At 44.5% G+C, this 21,524-nt stretch overlaps 1 protein-coding gene across 2 annotated transcripts in view; it reads right to left on the minus strand.

The window, feature by feature from the left end:
- The window catches only part of LOC109882847 (exostosin-1a), a 92,671-nt gene extending 85,264 nt beyond the window's left edge, over window positions 1–7,407 (minus strand). Inside the window, exons 1-2 of one of the 2 annotated variants that reach the window (XM_031811954.1) lie at window positions 7,048–7,407; window positions 5,578–6,887 (exon numbers count right to left, since the gene is read on the minus strand). In XM_031811954.1, the coding sequence (XP_031667814.1) occupies window positions 5,578–6,527 (950 nt within the window). In that variant the 5' untranslated portion in view covers window positions 6,528–6,887; window positions 7,048–7,407. Of the gene's footprint in view, window positions 1–5,577 lie in introns of both variants that reach the window. The other variant, XM_031811953.1, reaches the window with a different exon arrangement.
- Between the last annotated feature and the right edge of the window lie 14,117 nt (window positions 7,408–21,524).

The raw sequence follows: 21,524 nt of genomic DNA on the forward strand, positions 1-21,524 counted from the left end.
CAGCCCCACACCACACACACAGCCCCACACCACACACACACACACACAGCCCCACACCACACACACACACACACACACAGCCCCACACCACACACACACACACACACACACAGCCCCACACCACACACACAGCCCCACACCACACACACAGCCCCACACCACACACACAGCCCCACACCACACACACAGCCCCACACCACACACACAGCCCCACACCACACACACAGCCCCACACCACACAGAAACAGCCCCACACCGTAACAGCCACACTAGAGCCCTGCATGTGTTTTAAGCCCAAATCCTACCCATGCCCGTGACGTTCAAAGCCCTACACTATCCAGGCTCGATTGCTTCTGCCAAATTTAAACCCCCGGCCCTGTCCGAAATAAGTTCCTTCTGTCAGTCTGTGACTCGCTCCCTGCGCAGCTCGCTCTGCATGCACTCTGCTCATGGCGCTCTGAGTATCCATAGCAACGGCTCTGCTCAATGAAGAGACATGAGAGCAGTTGGCAGTTAGTTACGTTGTCACTCTAAAAAAACTCTGACAAAACTCAAGGAACATTATTAGTTGGTGTGAAATAAAAATCTGTGGTGTTTTATATTTGACGAGGTTGAAGGACTTCTGACACCACGTTATGATCTCAGTCCGGCAAGACGGGACCGGAAATGTCTCAGCTTAAAGAAATGTTCGGGTTCCCCAAGCCTGGCCCCTAGTTACTGATGAAAGTAAACAGGCCCGTACCTTAGTTACTGATGAAAGTAAACAGGCCCGGCCCCTAGTTACTGATGAAAGACAACAGGCCCGGCCCCTAGTTACTGATGAAAGTCAACAGGCCTGGCCCCTAGTTACTGATGAAAGTAAACAGGCCCGGCCCCTAGTTACTGATGAAAGTAAACAGGCCCGTACCTTAGTTACTGATGAAAGACAACAGGCCCGTACCTTAGTTACTGATGAAAGTAAACAGGCCCGTACCTTAGTTACTGATGAAAGTAAACAGGCCCGTACCTTAGTTACTGATGAAAGTAAACAGGCCCGTACCTTAGTTACTGATGAAAGTAAACAGGCCTGGCCCCTAGTTACTGATGAAAGTAAACAGGCCTGGCCCCTAGTTACTGATGAAAGTAAACAGGCCCGGCCCCTAGTTACTGATGAAAGTAAACAGGCCCATACCTTAGTTACTGATGAAAGTAAACAGGCCCGTACCTTAGTTACTGATGAAAGACAACAGGCCTGGCCCGTACCTTAGTTACTGATGAAAGTAAACAGGCCCGTACCCTAGTTACTGATGAAAGTAAACAGGCCCGTACCTTAGTTACTGATGAAAGTAAACAGGCCTGGCCCCTAGTTACTGATGAAAGTAAACAGGCCTGGGCCGTACCTTAGTTACTGATGAAAGAAAACAGGCCTGGCCCCTAGTTACTGATGAAAGTAAACAGGCCCTTACCTTAGTTACTGATGAAAGTAAACAGGCCCGTACCTTAGTTACTGATGAAAGAAAACAGGCCCGGCCCGTACCTTAGTTACTGATGAAAGTAAACAGGCCCGTACCTTAGTTACTGATGAAATTAAACAGGCCCGTACCTTAGTTACTGATGAAAGTAAACAGGCCTGGCCCGTACCTTAGTTACTGATGAAAGTAAACAGGCCCGTACCTTAGTTACTGATGAAAGTAAACAGGCCCGTACCTTAGTTACTGATGAAAGTAAACAGGCCTGGCCCGTACCTTAGTTACTGATGAAAGAAAACAGGCCTGGCCCCTAGTTACTGATGAACGTAAACAGGCCCGTACCTTAGTTACTGATGAACGTAAACAGGCCTGTACCTTAGTTACTGATGAAAGTAAACAGGCCCGTACCTTAGTTACTGATGAAAGACAACAGGCCCGTACCTTAGTTACTGATGAAAGTAAACAGGCCCGTACCTTAGTTACTGATGAAAGTAAACAGGCCCGTACCTTAGTTACTGATTAAAGAAAACAGGCCCGTACCTAGTTACTGATTAAAGAAAACAGGCCTGGCCCCTAGTTACTGATGAAAGACCCAGAGTCAGGAAGTTTAAACAGGACACATTCCAGGGGCCATTGTCTGCATCCCAAATGGCTCCCTATATAGTGTACTACTTTTGGCCAGAGACCTATCAGCCCTGGTCAAAACTAGTGCACTAACTAGGGAATAGGGAGCCAATTGAGATGCAAGCTACAGAGTGGGGTCCTGCTGCTGGGAAGTGACTGAGTCAACAGTGGGAGGTAGGCTTTCCCTGCTGTCACCGGGGCAATGTACCCAGACTACCCCACTAACCCATCAATGAGCCACAGTCCAACATACAGGGCAGGGTTGAGTTCATTAGGCATAAAACGCAATGAATACAAGACTCAAAACAGACTAAGAGGACATGTCCAATGAGAAGAGCTTGTTTTGTTTTAAAGTGGAGAGGTTTCGAAACGTTGTGCCCTGATGAACGTGTGCCAGCTGAGCCACAGTCAGAGTAACAACAGTACTGTAGGGTCTGGAGGACAGGGAGCCCACTGACTAAACAGAGACCGGGTCAGTTTATTCAGACGGTTTTAATGCCAGGGAAGGGACCTGGGCTTCCTGAACATGGTCATTCAGAAGGGTTTGACCTCAGAGCAGCAGGAACAATATGCAGTAGCTCTGTGACTGACTGACTGATAAACTGACTGATACTGGACTGTCTGTGACTGACTGACTGACTGATACTGGACTGTCTGGCTGACAGACTGTGACTGACTGACTGTGACTGGCTGCCTGATCGTAGCCTGTGACTGATCGTAGACTGTGACTGATATTAGCAGCACCATCAGACCAGCAGTGGTAATTCTAGACGTTGACTGGAGATTAGACCCATCTGGTTCAATTAAAAAGGAAGGACAAACTTGGATGAAAAGATTCAACTGGCTTTCAATGGTTTCAGAGTGGTGGGCCTTCAACTGGCTTTCAATGGTTTCAGAGTGGTGGGCCTTCAACTGGCTTTCAATGGTTTCAGAGTGGTGGGCCTTCAACTGGCTTTCAATGGTTTCAGAGTGGTGGGCCTTCAACTGGCTTTCAATGGTTTCAACACTACATTGTTCTTGTCAATACGACCTGAAACAAACAGGGAGAGTCTCACCGGTATAAAACAAACACACTGGGCAGTATCACTGCTATAAACACACTGGGCAGTACCACTGTTATAAACACACTGGGCAGTACCACTGCTATAAACACACTGGGCAGTACCACTGCTATAAACACACTGGGCAGTACCACTGTTATAAACACACTGGGCAGTACCACTGTTATAAACACACTGGGCAGTACCACTGTTATAAACACACTGGGCAGTACCACTGCTATAAACACACTGGGCAGTACCACTGTTATAAACACACTGGGCAGTACCACTGTTATAAACACCCTGGGCTGTATCACTGCTATAAACACACTGGGCAGTACCACTGCTATAAACACACTGGGCAGTACCACTTATAAACACACTGGGCAGTACCACTGCTATAAACACACTGGGCAGTATCACTGCTATAAACACACTGGGCAGTATCACTGTTATAAACACACTGGGCAGTATCACTGTTATAAACACACTGGGCAGTATCACTGTTATAAACACACTGGGCAGTATCACTGTTATAAACACACTGGGCAGTACCACTGCTATAAACACACTGGGCAGTACCACTGCTATAAACACACTGGGCAGTATCACTGCTATAAACACACTGGGCAGTACCACTGCTATAAACACACTGGGCAGTATCACTGCTATAAACACACTGGGCAGTACCACTGCTATAAACACACTGGGCAGTACCACTGCTATAAACACACTGGGCAGTACCACTGCTATAAACACACTGGGCAGTACCACTGCTATAAACACACTGGGCAGTACCACTTATAAACACACTGGGCAGTACCACTGTTATAAACACACTGGGCAGTACCACTTATAAACACACTGTTATAAACACACTGTTATAAACACACTGGGCAGTACCACTGTTATAAACACACTGGGCAGTACCACTGCTATAAACACACTGGGCAGTATCACTGTTATAGAAACGCTGGGCAGTACCACTGTTATAAACACACTGGGCAGTACCACTGTTATAGACACACTGTTATAAACACACTGGGCAGTACCACTGTTAAACACACTGGGCAGTACCACTGTTATAAACACACTGGGCAGTACCACTGCTATAAACACACTGGGCAGTATCACTGTTATAGAAACGCTAGGCAGTACCACTGCTATAAACACACTGGGCAGTATCACTGTTATAAACACACTGGGTAGTACCACTGTTATAGACACACTGGGCAGTATCACTGTTATAGACACACTGGGCAGTATCACTGCTATAAACACACTGGGCAGTACCACTGCTATAAACACACTGGGCAGTATCACTGCTATAAACACACTGGGCAGTATCACTGCTATAAACACACTGGGCAGTATCACTGTTATAAACACACTGGGCAGTACCACTTCTAAACACACTGTTATAAACACACTGGGCAGTACCACTGTTTTAAACACACTGGGCAGTATCACTGCTATAATCACACTGGGCAGTACCACTTATAAACACACTGTTATAAACACACTGGGCAGTATCACTGTTATAAACACACTGGGCAGTACCACTGCTATAAACACACTGGGCAGTATCACTGTTATAAACACACTGGGCAGTACCACTTATAAACACACTGGGCAGTACCACTGTTATAAACACACTGGGCAGTACCACTGCTATAAACACACTGGGCAGTATCACTGTTATAAACACACTGGGCAGTACCACTGCTATAAACACACTGTTATAAACACACTTATAAACACACTGGGCAGTACCACTGTTATAAACACACTGGGCAGTACCACTGTTATAAACACACTGGGCAGTATCACTGTTATAAACACACTGGGCAGTATCACTGTTATAAACACACTGGGCAGTATCACTGTTATAAACACACTGGGCAGTACCACTGTTATAAACACACGGGGCAGTACCACTGTTATAAACACACTGGGCAGTACCACTGTTATAAACACACTGGGCAGTACCACTGTTATAAACACACTGGGCAGTACCACTGTTATAAACACACTGGGCAGTATCACTGTTATAAACACACTGGGCAGTATCACTGTTATAAACACACTGGGCAGTACCACTGTTATAAACACACTGGGCAGTACCACTGTTATAAACACACTGGGCAGTACCACTGTTATAAACACACTGGGCAGTATCACTGCTATAAACACACTGGGCAGTATCACTGCTATAAACACACTGTGCAGCATCACTGTTATTCCATTCTATTAATGAGGTTTGTTTCAATATCGACTGAGTTAATGAATTCCCTTGGGTCCGAACAAACTCAGACAACACTGATCCATTGATGTGTCCCACGCCAGCCACACATCAAGGCTGGTGAGTGATGTCACACTGCCACCCTCACAAGTACCTGGAAAAAAATCTAAAACGACAACAGACCTCTCTCTATACAGGACCATGACAATAGTCATGTACTTACTTGTCATATTCGGCGTTGTCGAGGTCACAGCGGGCATCCTTGTGCTTCTGCCAGTCTTTCCCGTGTTTACACGTGGTGAGCAGCACCACGTCCTCAGAGTTATGGACGTGATATAATGCATTCCTCGTGTCTGATCCGATTCCAGTGAGGTATCGTTTCCCTTTGAACACAAGCACGTATTTCCTGTACGGTGGGATAGAGTTGTATTTTAAATAGCCCCTCTCCCCTTCGGCGCTGGGGTGGTCTTTCCCAAAAAGAGGGATGGAGACATCGAAATTGGGTCTGAAGTTCTCTGTGCCGATGCTTGCCTTGGCTAGCATGGCCTGTCCAAAGTCGAAGCCCAGATCTTCCGTGTAGTCGGGCCAAGTCCCCGAATAGAGGTTAAAGATGAGGTGATTCTTTCCGTTATTCCACAGATGCAAGTTCTGGACTTTAGTTCTGAGGTTGTGAACATACTGCGGAGACAGAATGTCCCTGTCTAGAGTGTCCAAACTCAGGACAAATAGACAAGCCTGTCCCGGGTCAGACGTATAGAACCTGGAAGCCTCAATGGAAGATAAAATATTCTGATAACTCTCGGACATCTTCTCTCCTTTCTGTTGCGGGTAAACGTAAACTTTAAATCCGTTGGTTTTGCACAAGGAAAAATCAAAGCAGGAGTCCATCCGGCAACGTTTCCCGTTATAAACTCCCGAAATGACATCCCTCTTCTGTCGTGGCGATATGTGAACGTTGTACTCCTCGGTCTCCATTTGGTCCCAGGGGCTGAACGGTTGTAGAGACCCCGAGAAGTGGTGCCACTGGGGACTCCCGTGGTGTCCATCGAGGCTGCGGTCATCACGCCGGTTGTTGCTTTTGGATAGCGGGGTTTGCATCCCTCCAAAGTACAACAACAGAATGAGACACGCACCGGCGGAGAACAGAATTAAGTACCGTTTTTTGGCCTGCATGTGTCCTTCGATCAGGGTCGAGATGTCTAGTAAATCCAACGAGCCCCGATGAAGTTTCACTCCTCTCGCCACTACTTCCAATTGAACGGCTGCGCCATCTTCCCCCAGCCAGGAAGGGTTTAGCGCTCAACACGTCCACCACCTTCTGATTCCTTTCCCCAAGCCGACGATTGATCCAGCGCATGTGGGCGATTTATAATGATCATTTACTTATCCCCTTGTTAATAGTTATGGCGAACAGTGGCTATCTTCCAGCACTTAAGAGTAGACTACCTTCCTGGTAAGTTAGGGATTGAAAATGCACCCGGACCTTACATTTCTTTATGCTATTAGCGGATTCATCTTCAGTGTTTCATCTGCCTGTATGAAAAAGAAGCAGGTATTTTCACTGACACTTTCTTGCTTTGTAGCCTAACGCTCCAGCAGCACACAATCACAATTTTCTAGCCAGCTACACAGGGTGATAAGAATGTAGCCAACTTGGCTAGCTTGCCCAAACATCCAGAGATTCAGGACTCACATTATAACGGTCCGCGTTGGACTACTCCATGGTCCAAACGAACGATATAACATAATGTCTTCTATCTCGCCTTCTATCTCGCCTTCTATCTCGCCATATGAATTTCTGCAATTCAATAAATAAGTTGAAAGCAATTCGATTTAGCAGCATTCACAACACTCTTTCTCTCTGATTTACTCTCCTAGTCCAAGGAAAGACAACTCAGTCTTTTGAAGCGTCGGGAAATTATTGTTATACATTTTTTGGAACATTTTAAAGAAACATATCCGTAACATATCCCAATTGTAAAAAAATGTTTGGTGAGTTGTTCTGGATCTCACACAGAGGCATTCCAACCCTACGGCGTCTGATGACGATATGACGTTCTTCCATATCGCACTGGGCTTTTTCATTGGTTCGCGTCATATCCCGAAACAGGCGGGGCTTCCGCATCCCATTCACAACTGGAGACCCGCCAAGAGTAACCTAACCCTAGAGGTTAGAGATGCATGGCAGGGTTTCTCTATTGCATTGCTTTTATTTTAAATATATCTCATTTTAACAGCACATTTTGGTTCGACCTCTCCTGTTAAATAATAAACTGTTATTTATTTATTCATCTTGCTCCTTTGCACCCCAGTATCTCTACTTGCACATTCATCTTCTGCATATCTACCATTCCAATGTTTAATTGCTATATTGTAATTACTTCGCCACCATGGCCTATTTATTGCCTTAACTCCCTTATCTTATCTCATTTGCCCTCACTGTATATAAACTTTTTACTTTATTTTGTTCTACTGTATTATTGACTGTATGTTTTGTTTATTCCATGTGTAACTCTGTGTTGTTGTTTATTCCATGTGTAACTCTGTGTTGTTGTTTATTCCATGTGTAACTCTGTGTTGTTGTATGTGTCGAATTGCTTTGCATTATCTTGGCCAGGTTGCAGTTGTAAATGAGAACTTGTTCTCAACTAGCCTACCTGGTTAAATAAAGGTGTTCTCAACTAGCCTACCTGGTTAAATAAAGGTGTTCTCAACTAGCCTACCTGGTTAAATAAAGGTGTTCTCAACTAGCCTACCTGGTTAAATAAAGGTGTTCTCAACTAGCCTACCTGGTTAAATAAAGGTGTTCTCAACTAGCCTACCTGGTTAAATAAAGGTGAAATAAAAACAAACACACATTTATAACTCATTTTCATTCATCCTCTTGATGATAGTCTAGGACTATATTCTCATGTATTCTTTATGCAAATGCAGATTACAGACAAAACCGCTTCCTTTTGATTTTCAGCTCATACTGGGGCTCAACCCCAGGAGTTCTGCCTCACAAACACACCGTGACTGACCACCCTTCTGAAGCATCTTATCCAGCCGTCACCGAAAAGCTAGCTACCGGAGCCATCAGATGGGAAGCTCACTGAGGAGTGAGCTTCCCATCTGCTACACTGGCACAATACTTGCAAAACGCTTTGCATCTCTCCTTGCAGGGCACTAATACACTGTTGTTCCCATTCAGCACAACCTCTGACCCCCCCCCCCCCCCCCCCCCCCTCCCTAATCTCACTATTCTGATCGGGCTTTGAGGAACTCTGCCATGAAGACAGGATGAGTCAGGTCACAGCAGAGCACCAGACACTACGGCTGAATTGGTTGGTAGCGTTCTGCAAAGGTGCAGGATACCACTAGCTCCCACCAGCACACTGTGAATGGACGGTGCAGGATACCACTAGCTCCCACCAGCACACTGTGAATGGACGGTGCATGATACCACTAGCTCCCACCAGCACACTGTGAATGGACGGTGCATGATACCACTAGCTCCCAGCAGCACACTGTGAATGGACGGTGCAGGATACCACTAGCTCCCACCAGCACACTGTGAATGGACGGTGCAGGATACCACTAGCTCCCACCAGCACACTGTGAATGGACGGTGCAGGATACCACTAGCTCCCACCAGCACACTGTGAATGGACGGTGCAGGATACCACTAGCTCCCACCAGCACACTGTGAATGGACGGTGCAGGATACCACTAGCTCCCACCAGCACACTGTGAATGGACGGTGCAGGATACCACTATCTCCCACCAGCACACTGTGAATGAACGGTGCAGGATACCACTAGCTCCCACCAGCACACTGTGAATGGACGGTGCAGGATACCACTAGCTCCCACCAGCACACTGTGAATGGACGGTGCAGGATACCACTAGCTCCCACCAGCACACTGTGAATGGACGGTGCAGGATACCACTAGCTCCCACCAGCACACTGTGAATGGACGGTGCAGGATACCACTAGCTCCCACCAGCACACTGTGAATGGACGGTGCAGGATACCACTAGCTCCCACCAGCACACTGTGAATGGACGGTGCAGGATACCACTAGCTCCCACCAGCACACTGTGAATGGACGGTGCAGGATACCACTAGCTCCCACCAGCACACTGTGAATGGACGGTGCAGGATACCACTAGCTCCCACCAGCACACTGTGAATGGACGGTGCATGATACCACTAGCTCCCACCAGCACACTGTGAATGGACGGTGCAGGATACCACTAGCTCCCACCAGCACACTGTGAATGGACGGTGCATGATACCACTAGCTCCCACCAGCACACTGTGAATGGACGGTGCATGATACCACTAGCTCCCACCAGCACACTGTGAATGGACGGTGCAGGATACCACTAGCTCCCACCAGCACACTGTGAATGGACGGTGCATGATACCACTAGCTCCCACCAGCACACTGTGAATGGACGGTGCATGATACCACTAGCTCCCACCAGCACACTGTGAATGGACGGTGCATGATACCACTAGCTCCCACCAGCACACTGTGAATGGACGGTGCATGATACCACTAGCTCCCACCAGCACACTGTGAATGGACGGTGCATGATACCACTAGCTCCCACCAGCACACTGTGAATGGACGGTGCAGGATACCACTAGCTCCCACCAGCACACTGTGAATGGACGGTGCAGGATACCACTAGCTCCCACCAGCACACTGTGAATGGACGGTGCAGGATACCACTAGCTCCCACCAGCACACTGTGAATGGACGGTGCAGGATACCACTAGCTCCCACCAGCACACTGTGAATGGACGGTGCAGGATACCACTAGCTCCCACCAGCACACTGTGAATGGACGGTGCAGGATACCACTAGCTCCCACCAGCACACTGTGAATGGCATATTTATGCTGTTGTATACGTCCATATCCGCAGGATGATATTACCAACACTCGTGTTGTTTTCAGGAGATGGCTGACTACTTCATATATCAGCTTTAGTTATGTTGCTTATAAATCTTTCGGGCTTGTAGTCTTGAGGCATGTCCTCCTGGCCTGATCTGTTTTCACAGCTGCCGTGGTCTGAAAGAGGTCGGAAAGACTAGAAGTGATTCTGCAGAGCGGAGAGACAGGAGGTGTTTACGTCCCAAATGGCACCCTATTCCCTATATAGAGCACTACTTTAGACCAGGGCCCTATTCCCTATATAGAGCACTACTTTAGACCAGGGCCCTATTCCCTATATAGAGCACTACTTTAGACCAGGGCCCTATTCCCTATATAGTGCACTACTTTTGACTAGAGCCTCTAAGGTTTTAGACCAGGGCTCTGGTCTGAAGTAGTGCACTATATAGAGAATAAGGTGTCAGTTGGGACACAGCCAGGGAGTGAGCGAAAGAGGAATTTGACCTGCGTTCCTAGGGAGCTGTGGAGCAGGATCTGTGTTCGGTGGACAGCGGGTGCTGCTCCTATGGTCCACTGATCAAAGACAAGTCCTCCTCCTCTCCTCCTCTCATCCTTCCTCTCCTCCCTATTCCTCTTCCTCTCATCCTTCCTGTCCTCCTCTCCTCCTTCCTGTCTTCCTTTCTCTCTTCCCTATTCCTCCTCCTTCCTTTCCTCCCTATTCCTCCTCCCCTCCCCATTCCTCCTCCTTCCTTTCCTCCCTATTCCTCCTCCCCTCCCCATTCCTCCTCCTTCCTTTCCTCCCCATTCCTCCTCCTTCCTTTCCTCCCTATTCCTCCTCCCCTCCCCATTCCTCCTCCTTCCTTTCCTCCCTATTCCTCCTCCCCTCCCCATTCCTCCTCCTTCCTTTCCTCCCTATTCCTCCTCCCCTCCCCATTCCTCCTCCTTCCTTTCCTCCCTATTCCTCCTCCCCTCCCCATTCCTCCTCCTTCCTTTCCTCCCTATTCCTCCTCCCCTCCCCATTCCTCCTCGGCCCACCCTTCCTTCCATTCCTCTCTCTTTCATTAGATTAGATTAGGTGAAGTAGAAGAAGAGGATGATAGCAGTTGTGTCATGATGTGATGATTGTGAGACGCTGTAGCCTTACAAATTCAACAGTCACAAGACGGGGACTTCAAACAGGCCTATGGAACGTCAAAGGGAACCGTAGCCTACTGTTCAGATGGGATAAATGGAAACTGACATCTGGACACTGACTGTAGGTCTATAACCTCTCACAGAACCTTTATATTAACACCTGCGGAATTAAACATTTCTTGCAGTAAAATTGATCCACCAAATGTAGGCTACATTTTGACTTGGGAACAGGAGTGTAGAAATATGATTTCTTTCTTTCAGCATCTTGAGATAATGTGAATGTGTAGGTTAGATAGCCTACTTCTGTAGAGGAAAGTTCAAGGGAAAGAGGGGGATAGCTAGTCAGTAGTACAACTGAACGCATTCAACTGAAATGTGTCTACCTCATTTAACCCCTCTGAATCAGAGAGATGCTGTCTTCCTCATTTAACCCCTCTGAATCAGAGAGATGCTGTCTTCCTCATTTAACCCCTCTGAATCAGAGAGATGCTGTCTTCCTCATTTAACCCCTCTGAATCAGAGAGGTGCTGTCTTCCTCATTTAACCCCTCTGAATCAGAGAGGTGCTGTCTTCCTCATTTAACCCCTCTGAATCAGAGAGGTGCTGTCTTCCTCATTTAACCCCTCTGAATCAGAGAGGTGCTGTCTTCCTCATTTAACCCCTCTGAATCAGAGAGATGCTGTCTTCCTCATTTAACCCCTCTGAATCAGAGAGATGCTGTCTTCCTCATTTAACCCCTCTGAATCAGAGAGATGCTGTCTTCCTCATTTAACCCCTCTGAATCAAAGAGGTGTTGTCTTCCTCATTTAACCCCTCTGAATCAGAGAGATGCTGTCTTCCTCATTTAACCCCTCTGAATCAGAGAGGTGCTGTAATGGGGTGCGTGCTGGTGGCAGGGAAGTCAGGCGCAGGAGGGCGGTCAGGGGCAGGAGGGTAGTCAGGCACAGGAGGGAGGTCAGGCGCAGGAGGGTAGTCAGGCGCAGGAGGGAGGTCAGGCACAGGAGGGAGGGCAGGCGCAGGAGGGAGATCAGGCACAGGAGGGAGGTCAGGCGCAGGAGGGAGGTCAGGCGCAGGAGGTAGGTCAGGTGCAGGAGGGAAGTCAGGCACAGGAGGGAGGTCAGGCGCAGGAGGGAGGTCAGGCACAGGAGGGAGGTCAGGCGCAGGAGGTAGGTCAGGTGCAGGAGGGAGGTCAGGTGCAGGAGGTAGGTCAGGTGCAGGAGGTAGGTCAGGTGCAGGAGGTAGGTCAGGTGCAGGAGGGAGGTCAGGTGCAGGAGAACGAAATTGTTATAAACTCCGAAAACCAATATACAAAATAAAGGATGTGGGTAAAAACCTGTCGCACCACAACACCAATACATACAACGAACAAACCATAACACACTTGGCACCAATACATACAACGAACAAACCATAACACACTTGGCACCAATACATACAACGAACAAACCATAACACACTTGGCACCAATACATACAACGAACAAACCATAACACACTTGGCACCAATACATACAACGAACAAACCATAACACACTTGGCACCAATACATACAACGAACAAACCATAACACACTTGGCACCAATACATACAACGAACAAACCATAACACACTTGGCACCAATACATACAACGAACAAACCATAACACACTTGGCACCAATACATACAACGAACAAACCATAACACACTTGGCACCAATACATACAACGAACAAACCATAACACACTTGGCACCAATACATACAACGAACAAACCATAACACACTTGGCACCAATACATACAACGAACAAACCACAACACACTTGGCACCAATACATACAACGAACAAACCATAACACACTTGGCACCAATACATACAACGAACAAACCACAACACACTTGGCACCAATACATACAACGAACAAACCATAACACACTTGGCACCAATACATACAACGAACAAACCATAACACACTTGGCACCAATACATACAACGAACAAACCATAACACACTTGGCACCAATACATACACGACAAACCATAACACACTTGGCACCAATACATACAACGAACAAACCATAACACACTTGGCACCAATACATACAACGAACAAACCATAACACACTTGGCACCAATACATACAACGAACAAACCATAACACACTTGGCACCAATACATACAACGAACAAACCATAACACACTTGGCACCAATACATACAACGAACAAACCATAACACACTTGGCACCAATACATACAACGAACAAACCATAACACACTTGGCACCAATACATACAACGAACAAACCATAACACACTTGGCACCAATACATACAACGAACAAACCATAACACACTTGGCACCAATACATACAACGAACAAACCATAACACACTTGGCACCAATACATACAACGAACAAACCATAACACACTTGGCACCAATACATACAACGAACAAACCATAACACACTTGGCACCAATACATACAACGAACAAACCATAACACACTTGGCACCAATACATACAACGAACAAACCATAACACACTTGGCACCAATACATACAACGAACAAACCATAACACACTTGGCACCAATACATACAACGAACAAACCATAACACACTTGGCACCAATACATACAACGAACAACCAACACCTTGGCACCAATACATACAACGAACAAACCACAACACACTTGGCACCAATACATACAACGAACAAACCACAACACACTTGGCACCAATACATACAACGAACAAACCACAACACACTTGGCACCAATACATACAACGAACAAACCATAACACACTTGGCACCAATACATACAACGAACAAACCATAACACACTTGGCACCAATACATACAACGAACAAACCATAACACACTTGGCACCAATACATACAACGAACAAACCATAACACACTTGGCACCAATACATACAACCGAACAAACCATAACACACTTGGCACCAATACATACAACGAACAAACCAAACACACTGGCACCAATACATACAACGAACAAACCATAACACACTTGGCACCAAATACATACAACGAACAAACCATAACACACTTGGCACCAATACATACAACGAACAAACCATAACACACTTGGCACCAATACAATACAACGAACAAACCATAACACACTTGGCACCAATACATACACACGAACAAACCACAACACACTTGGCACCAATACATACAACGAACAAACCACAACAACTTGGCACCAATACATACAACGAACAAACCATAACACACTTGGCACCAATACATACAAACGAACAAAACCATAACACACTTGGCACCAATACATACAACGAAACAAACCATAACACACTTGGCACCAATACATACAACGAACAAACCATAACACACTTGGCACCAATACATACAACGAACAAACCATAACACACTTGGCACCAATACATACAACGAACAAACCATAACACACTTGCACCAATACATACAACGAACAAACCATAACACACTTGGCACCAATAACATACAACGAACAAACCATAACCACACTTGGGCACCAATACATACAACGAACCAAAACCATAACACAACTTGGCACCAAATACATACAACGAAAACAAACCATAACACACTTGGCACCAATACATACAACGAACAAACCACAACACACTTGGCACCAATACATACAACGAACAAACCACAACACACTTGGCACCAATACATGACAACGAAACAAACCATAACACACTTGGCACCAATACATACAACGAACAAACCATAACACACTGGCACCAATACATACAACGAACAAACCATAACACACTTGGCACCAATACATACAACGAACAAACCATAACACACTTGGCACCAATACATACAACGAACAAACCATAACACACTTGGCACCAATACATAACGAACAACCATAACACACTTGGCACCAATACATACAACGAACAAACCAAACACACTTGGCACCAATACATACAACGAACAAACCATAAACACACTTTGGCACCAATACATACAACGAACAAACCATAACACACTTGGCACCAATACATACAACGAACAAACCATAACACACTTGGCACCAATACATACAACGAACAAACCATAACACACTTGGCACCAATACATACAACGAACAAACCATAACACACTTGGCACCAATACATACAACGAACAAACCATAACACACTTGGCACCAATACATACAACGAACAAACCACAACACACTTGGCACCAATACATACAACGAAACAAACCATAACACACTTGGCACCAATACATACAACGAACAAACCATAACACACTTGGCACCAATACATACAACGAACAACCATAACACACTTGGCACCAATACATACAACGAACAAACCATAACACACTTGGCACCAATACATACAACGAACAAACCATAACACACTTGGCACCAATACATACAACGACAAACCATAACACACTTGGCACCAATACATACAACGAACAAACCATAACACACTTGGCACCAATACATACAACGAACAAACCATAACACACTTGGCACCAATACATACAACGAACAAACCATAACACACTTGGCACCAATACATACAACGAACAAACCAAACACACTTGGCACCAATACATACAACGAACAAACCATAACACACTTGGCACCAATACATACAACGAACAAACCATAACACACTTGGCACCAATACATACAACGAACAAACCATAACACACTTGGCACCAATACATACAACGAACAAACCATAACACACTTGGCACCAATACATACAACGAACAAACCATAACACACTTGGCACCAATACATACAACGAACAAACCATAACACACTTGGCACCAATACATACAACGAACAAACCATAACACACTTGGCACCAATACATACAACGAAACAAACCATAACACACTTGGCACCAATACATACAACGAACAAACCATAACACACTTGGCACCAATACATACAACGAACAAACCATAACACACTTGGCACCAATACATACAACGAACAAACCATAACACACTTGGCACCAATACATACAACGAACAAACCATAACACACTTGGCACCAATACATACAACGAACAAACCATAACACACTTGGCACCAATACATACAACGAACAAACCATAACACACTTGGCACCAATACATACAACGAACAAACCATAACACACTTGGCACCAATACATACAACGAACAAACCATAACACACTTGGCACCAATACATACAACGAACAAACCATAACACACTTGGCACCAATACATACAACGAACAAACCATAAACACACTTGGCACCAATACATACAACGAACAAACCATAACACACTTGGCACCAATACATACAACGAACAAACCATAACACACTTGGCACCAATACATACAACGAACAAACCATAACACACTTGGCACCAATACATACAACGAACAAACCATAACACACTTGGCACCAATACATACAACGAACAAACCATAACACACTTGGCACCAATACATACAACGAACAAAACCATAACACACTTGGCACCAATACATACAACGAACAAACCATAACACACTTGGCACCAATACATACAACGAACAAACCATAACACACTTGGCACCAATACATACAACGAACAAACCATAACACACTTGGCACCAATACATACAACGAACAACCATAACACACTTTGGCACCAATACATACAACGAACAAACCATAACACACTTGGCACCAATACATACAACGAACAAACCATAACACACTTGGCACCAATACATACAACGAACAAACCCATAACACACTTGGCACCAATACATACAACGAACAAACCATAACACACTTGGCACCAATACATACAACGAACAAACCATAACACACTTGGCACCAATACATACAACGAACAAACCATAACACACTTGGCACCAATACATACAACGAACAAACCATAACACACTTGGCACCAATACATACAACGAACAAACCATAACACACTTGGCACCAATACATACAACGAACAAACCATAACACACTTGGCACCAATACATACAACGAACAAACCATAACACACTTGGCACCAATACATACAACGAACAAACCATAACACACTTGGCACCAATACATACAACGAACAAACCATAACACACTTGGCACCAATACATACAACCGAACAAACCATAACACACTTGGCACCAATACATACAACGAACAAACCATAAACACACTTGGCACCAATACATACAACGAACAAACCATAACCACACTTGGCACCCAATACATACAACGAACAAACCATAACACACTTGGCACCAATGACATACAACGAAACAAACCATAACACACTTGGCACCAATACATACAACGAACAAACCATAACACACCTTGGCACCAATACATACAACGAACAAACCATAACACACTTAGCGAAACCATAACACATGGACCATACATACAACGAACAAACCATAACCACTTGGCACCAATACATACAACGAACAAACCATAACACACTTGGCACCAATACATACAACGAACAAACCATAACACACTTGGCACCATACAATACAACGAACAAACCATAACACACTTGGCACCAATACATACAACGAACAAACCATAACACACTTGGCACCAATACATACAACGAACAAACCATAACACACTTGGCACCAATACATACAACGAACAAACCATAACACACTTGGCACCAATACATACAACGAACAAACCATAACACACTTGGCACCAATACATACAACGAACAAACCATAACACACTTGGCACCAATACATACAACGAACAAACCATAACACACTTGGCACCAATACATACAACGAACAAACCATAACACACTTGGCACCAATACATACAACGAACAAACCATAACACACTTGGCACCAATACATACAACGAACAAACCATAACACACTTGGCACCAATACATACAACGAACAAACCATAACACACTTGGCACCAATACATACAACGAACAAACCATAACACACTTGGCACCAATACATACAACGAACAAACCATAACACACTTGGCACCAATACATACAACGAACAAACCATAACACACTTGGCACCAATACATACAACGAACAAACCATAACACACTTGGCACCAATACATACAACGAACAAACCATAACACACTGGCACCAATACATACAACGAACAAACCATAACACACTTGGCACCAATACATACAACGAACAAACCATAACACCACTTGGCACCAATACATACAACGAACAAACCATAACACACTTGGCACCAATACATACAACGAACAAACCATAACACACTTGGCACCAATACATACAACGAACAAAACCATAACACACTTGGCACCAATACATACAACGAACAAACCATAACACACTTGGCACCAATACATACAACGAACAAACCATAACACACTTGGCACCAATACATACAACGAACAAACCATAACACACTTGGCACCAATACATACAACGAACAAACCATAAACACACTTGGCACCAATACATACAACGAACAAACCATAACACACTTGGCACCAATACATACAACGAACAAACCATAACACACTTGGCACCAATACATACAACGAACAAACCACAACACACTTGGCACCCAATACATACAACGAACAAACCACAACACACTTGGCACCCAATACATACAACGAACAAACCATAACACACTTGGCACCAATACATACAACGAACAAACCATAACACACTTGGCACCAATACATACAACGAACAAACCATAACACACTTGGCACCAATACATACAACGAACAAACCATAACACACTTGGCACCAATACATACAACGAACAAACCATAACACACTTGGCACCAATACATACAACGAACACAAACCATAACACACTTGGCACCAATACATTACAACGAACAAACCATAACACACTTGGCACCAATACATACAACGAACAAACCATAACACACTTGGCACCAATACATACAACGAACAAACCATAACACACTTGGCACCAATACATACAACGAACAAACCCATACACACTTGGCACCAATACATACAACGAACAAACCATAACACACTTGGCACCAATACATACAACGAACAAACCATAACACACTTGGCACCAATACATACAACGAACAAACCATAACACACTTGGCACCAATACATACAACGAACAAACCATAACACACTTGGCACCAATACATACAACGAACAAACCATAACACACTTGGCACCAATACATACAACGAACAAACCATAACACACTTGGCACCAATACATACAACGAACAAACCATAACACACTTGGCACCAATACATACAACGAACAAACCATAACACACTTGGCACCAATACATACAACGAACAAACCATAACACACTTGGCACCAATACATACAACGAACAAACCATAACACACTTGGCACCAATACATACAACGAACAAACCATAACACACTTGGCACCAATACATACAACGAACAAACCATAACACACTTGGCACCAATACATACAACGAACAAACCATAACACACTTGGCACCAATACATACAACGAACAAACCATAACACACTTGGCACCAATACATACAACGAACAAACCATAACACACTTGGCACCAATACATACAACGAACAAACCATAACACACTTGGCACCAATACATACAACGAACAAACCATAACACACTTGGCACCAATACATACAACGAACAAACCATAACACACTTGGCACCAATACATACAACGAACAAACCATAACACACTTGGCACCAATACATACAACGAACAAACCATAACACACTTGGCACCAATACATACAACGAACAAACCATAACACACTTGGCACCAATACATACAACGAACAAACCATAACACACTTGGCACCAATACATACAACGAACAAACCATAACACACTTGGCACCAATACATACAACGAACAAACCATAACACACTTGGCACCAATACATACAACGAACAAACCATAACACACTTGGCACCAATACATACAACGAACAAACCATAACACACTTGGCACCAATACATACAACGAACAAACCATAACACACTTGGCACCAATACATACAACGAACAAACCATAACACACTTGGCACCAATACATACAACGAACAAACCATAACACACTTGGCACCAATACATACAACGAACAAACCATAACACACTTGGCACCAATACATACAACGAACAAACCATAACACACTTGGCACCAATACATACAACGAACAAACCATAACACACTTGGCACCAATACATACAACGAACAAACCATAACACACTTGGCACCAATACATACAACGAACAAACCATAACACACTTGGCACCAATACATACAACGAACAAACCATAACACACTTGGCACCAATACATACAACGAACAAACCATAACACACTTGGCACCAATACATACAACGAACAAACCATAACACACTTGGCACCAATACATACAACGAACAAACCATAACACACTTGGCACCAATACATACAACGAACAAACCATAACACACTTGGCACCAATACATACAACGAACAAACCATAACACACTTGGCACCAATACATACAACGAAACAAACCATAACACACTTGCACCAATACATACAACGAACAAACCATAACACACTTGGCACCAATACATACAACGAACAAACCATAACACACTTGGCACCAATACATACAACGAAACAAACCATAACACACTTGGCACCAATACATACAACGAACAAACCATAACACACTTGGCACCAATACATACAACGAACAAACCATAACACACTTGGCACCAATACATACAACGAACAAACCATAACACACTTGGCACCAATACATACAACGAACAAACCATAACACACTTGGCACCAATACATACAACGAACAAACCATAACACACTTGGCACCAATACATACAACGAACAAACCATAACACACTTGGCACCAATACATACAACGAACAAACCATAACACACTTGGCACCAATACATACAACGAACAAACCATAACACACTTGGCACCCAATACATACAACGAACAACCATAACACAACTTGGCACCAATACATACAACGAACAAACCATAACACACTTGGCACCAATACATACAACGAACAAACCATAACACACTTGGCCACCAATACATACAACGAACAAACCATAACACACTTGGCACCAATACATACAACGAACAAA

This window comes from Oncorhynchus kisutch, unplaced genomic scaffold (assembly GCF_002021735.2).
Source record: "Oncorhynchus kisutch isolate 150728-3 unplaced genomic scaffold, Okis_V2 Okis02a-Okis13b_hom, whole genome shotgun sequence".
In the NCBI taxonomy this organism is placed as follows: domain Eukaryota; kingdom Metazoa; phylum Chordata; class Actinopteri; order Salmoniformes; family Salmonidae; genus Oncorhynchus; species Oncorhynchus kisutch.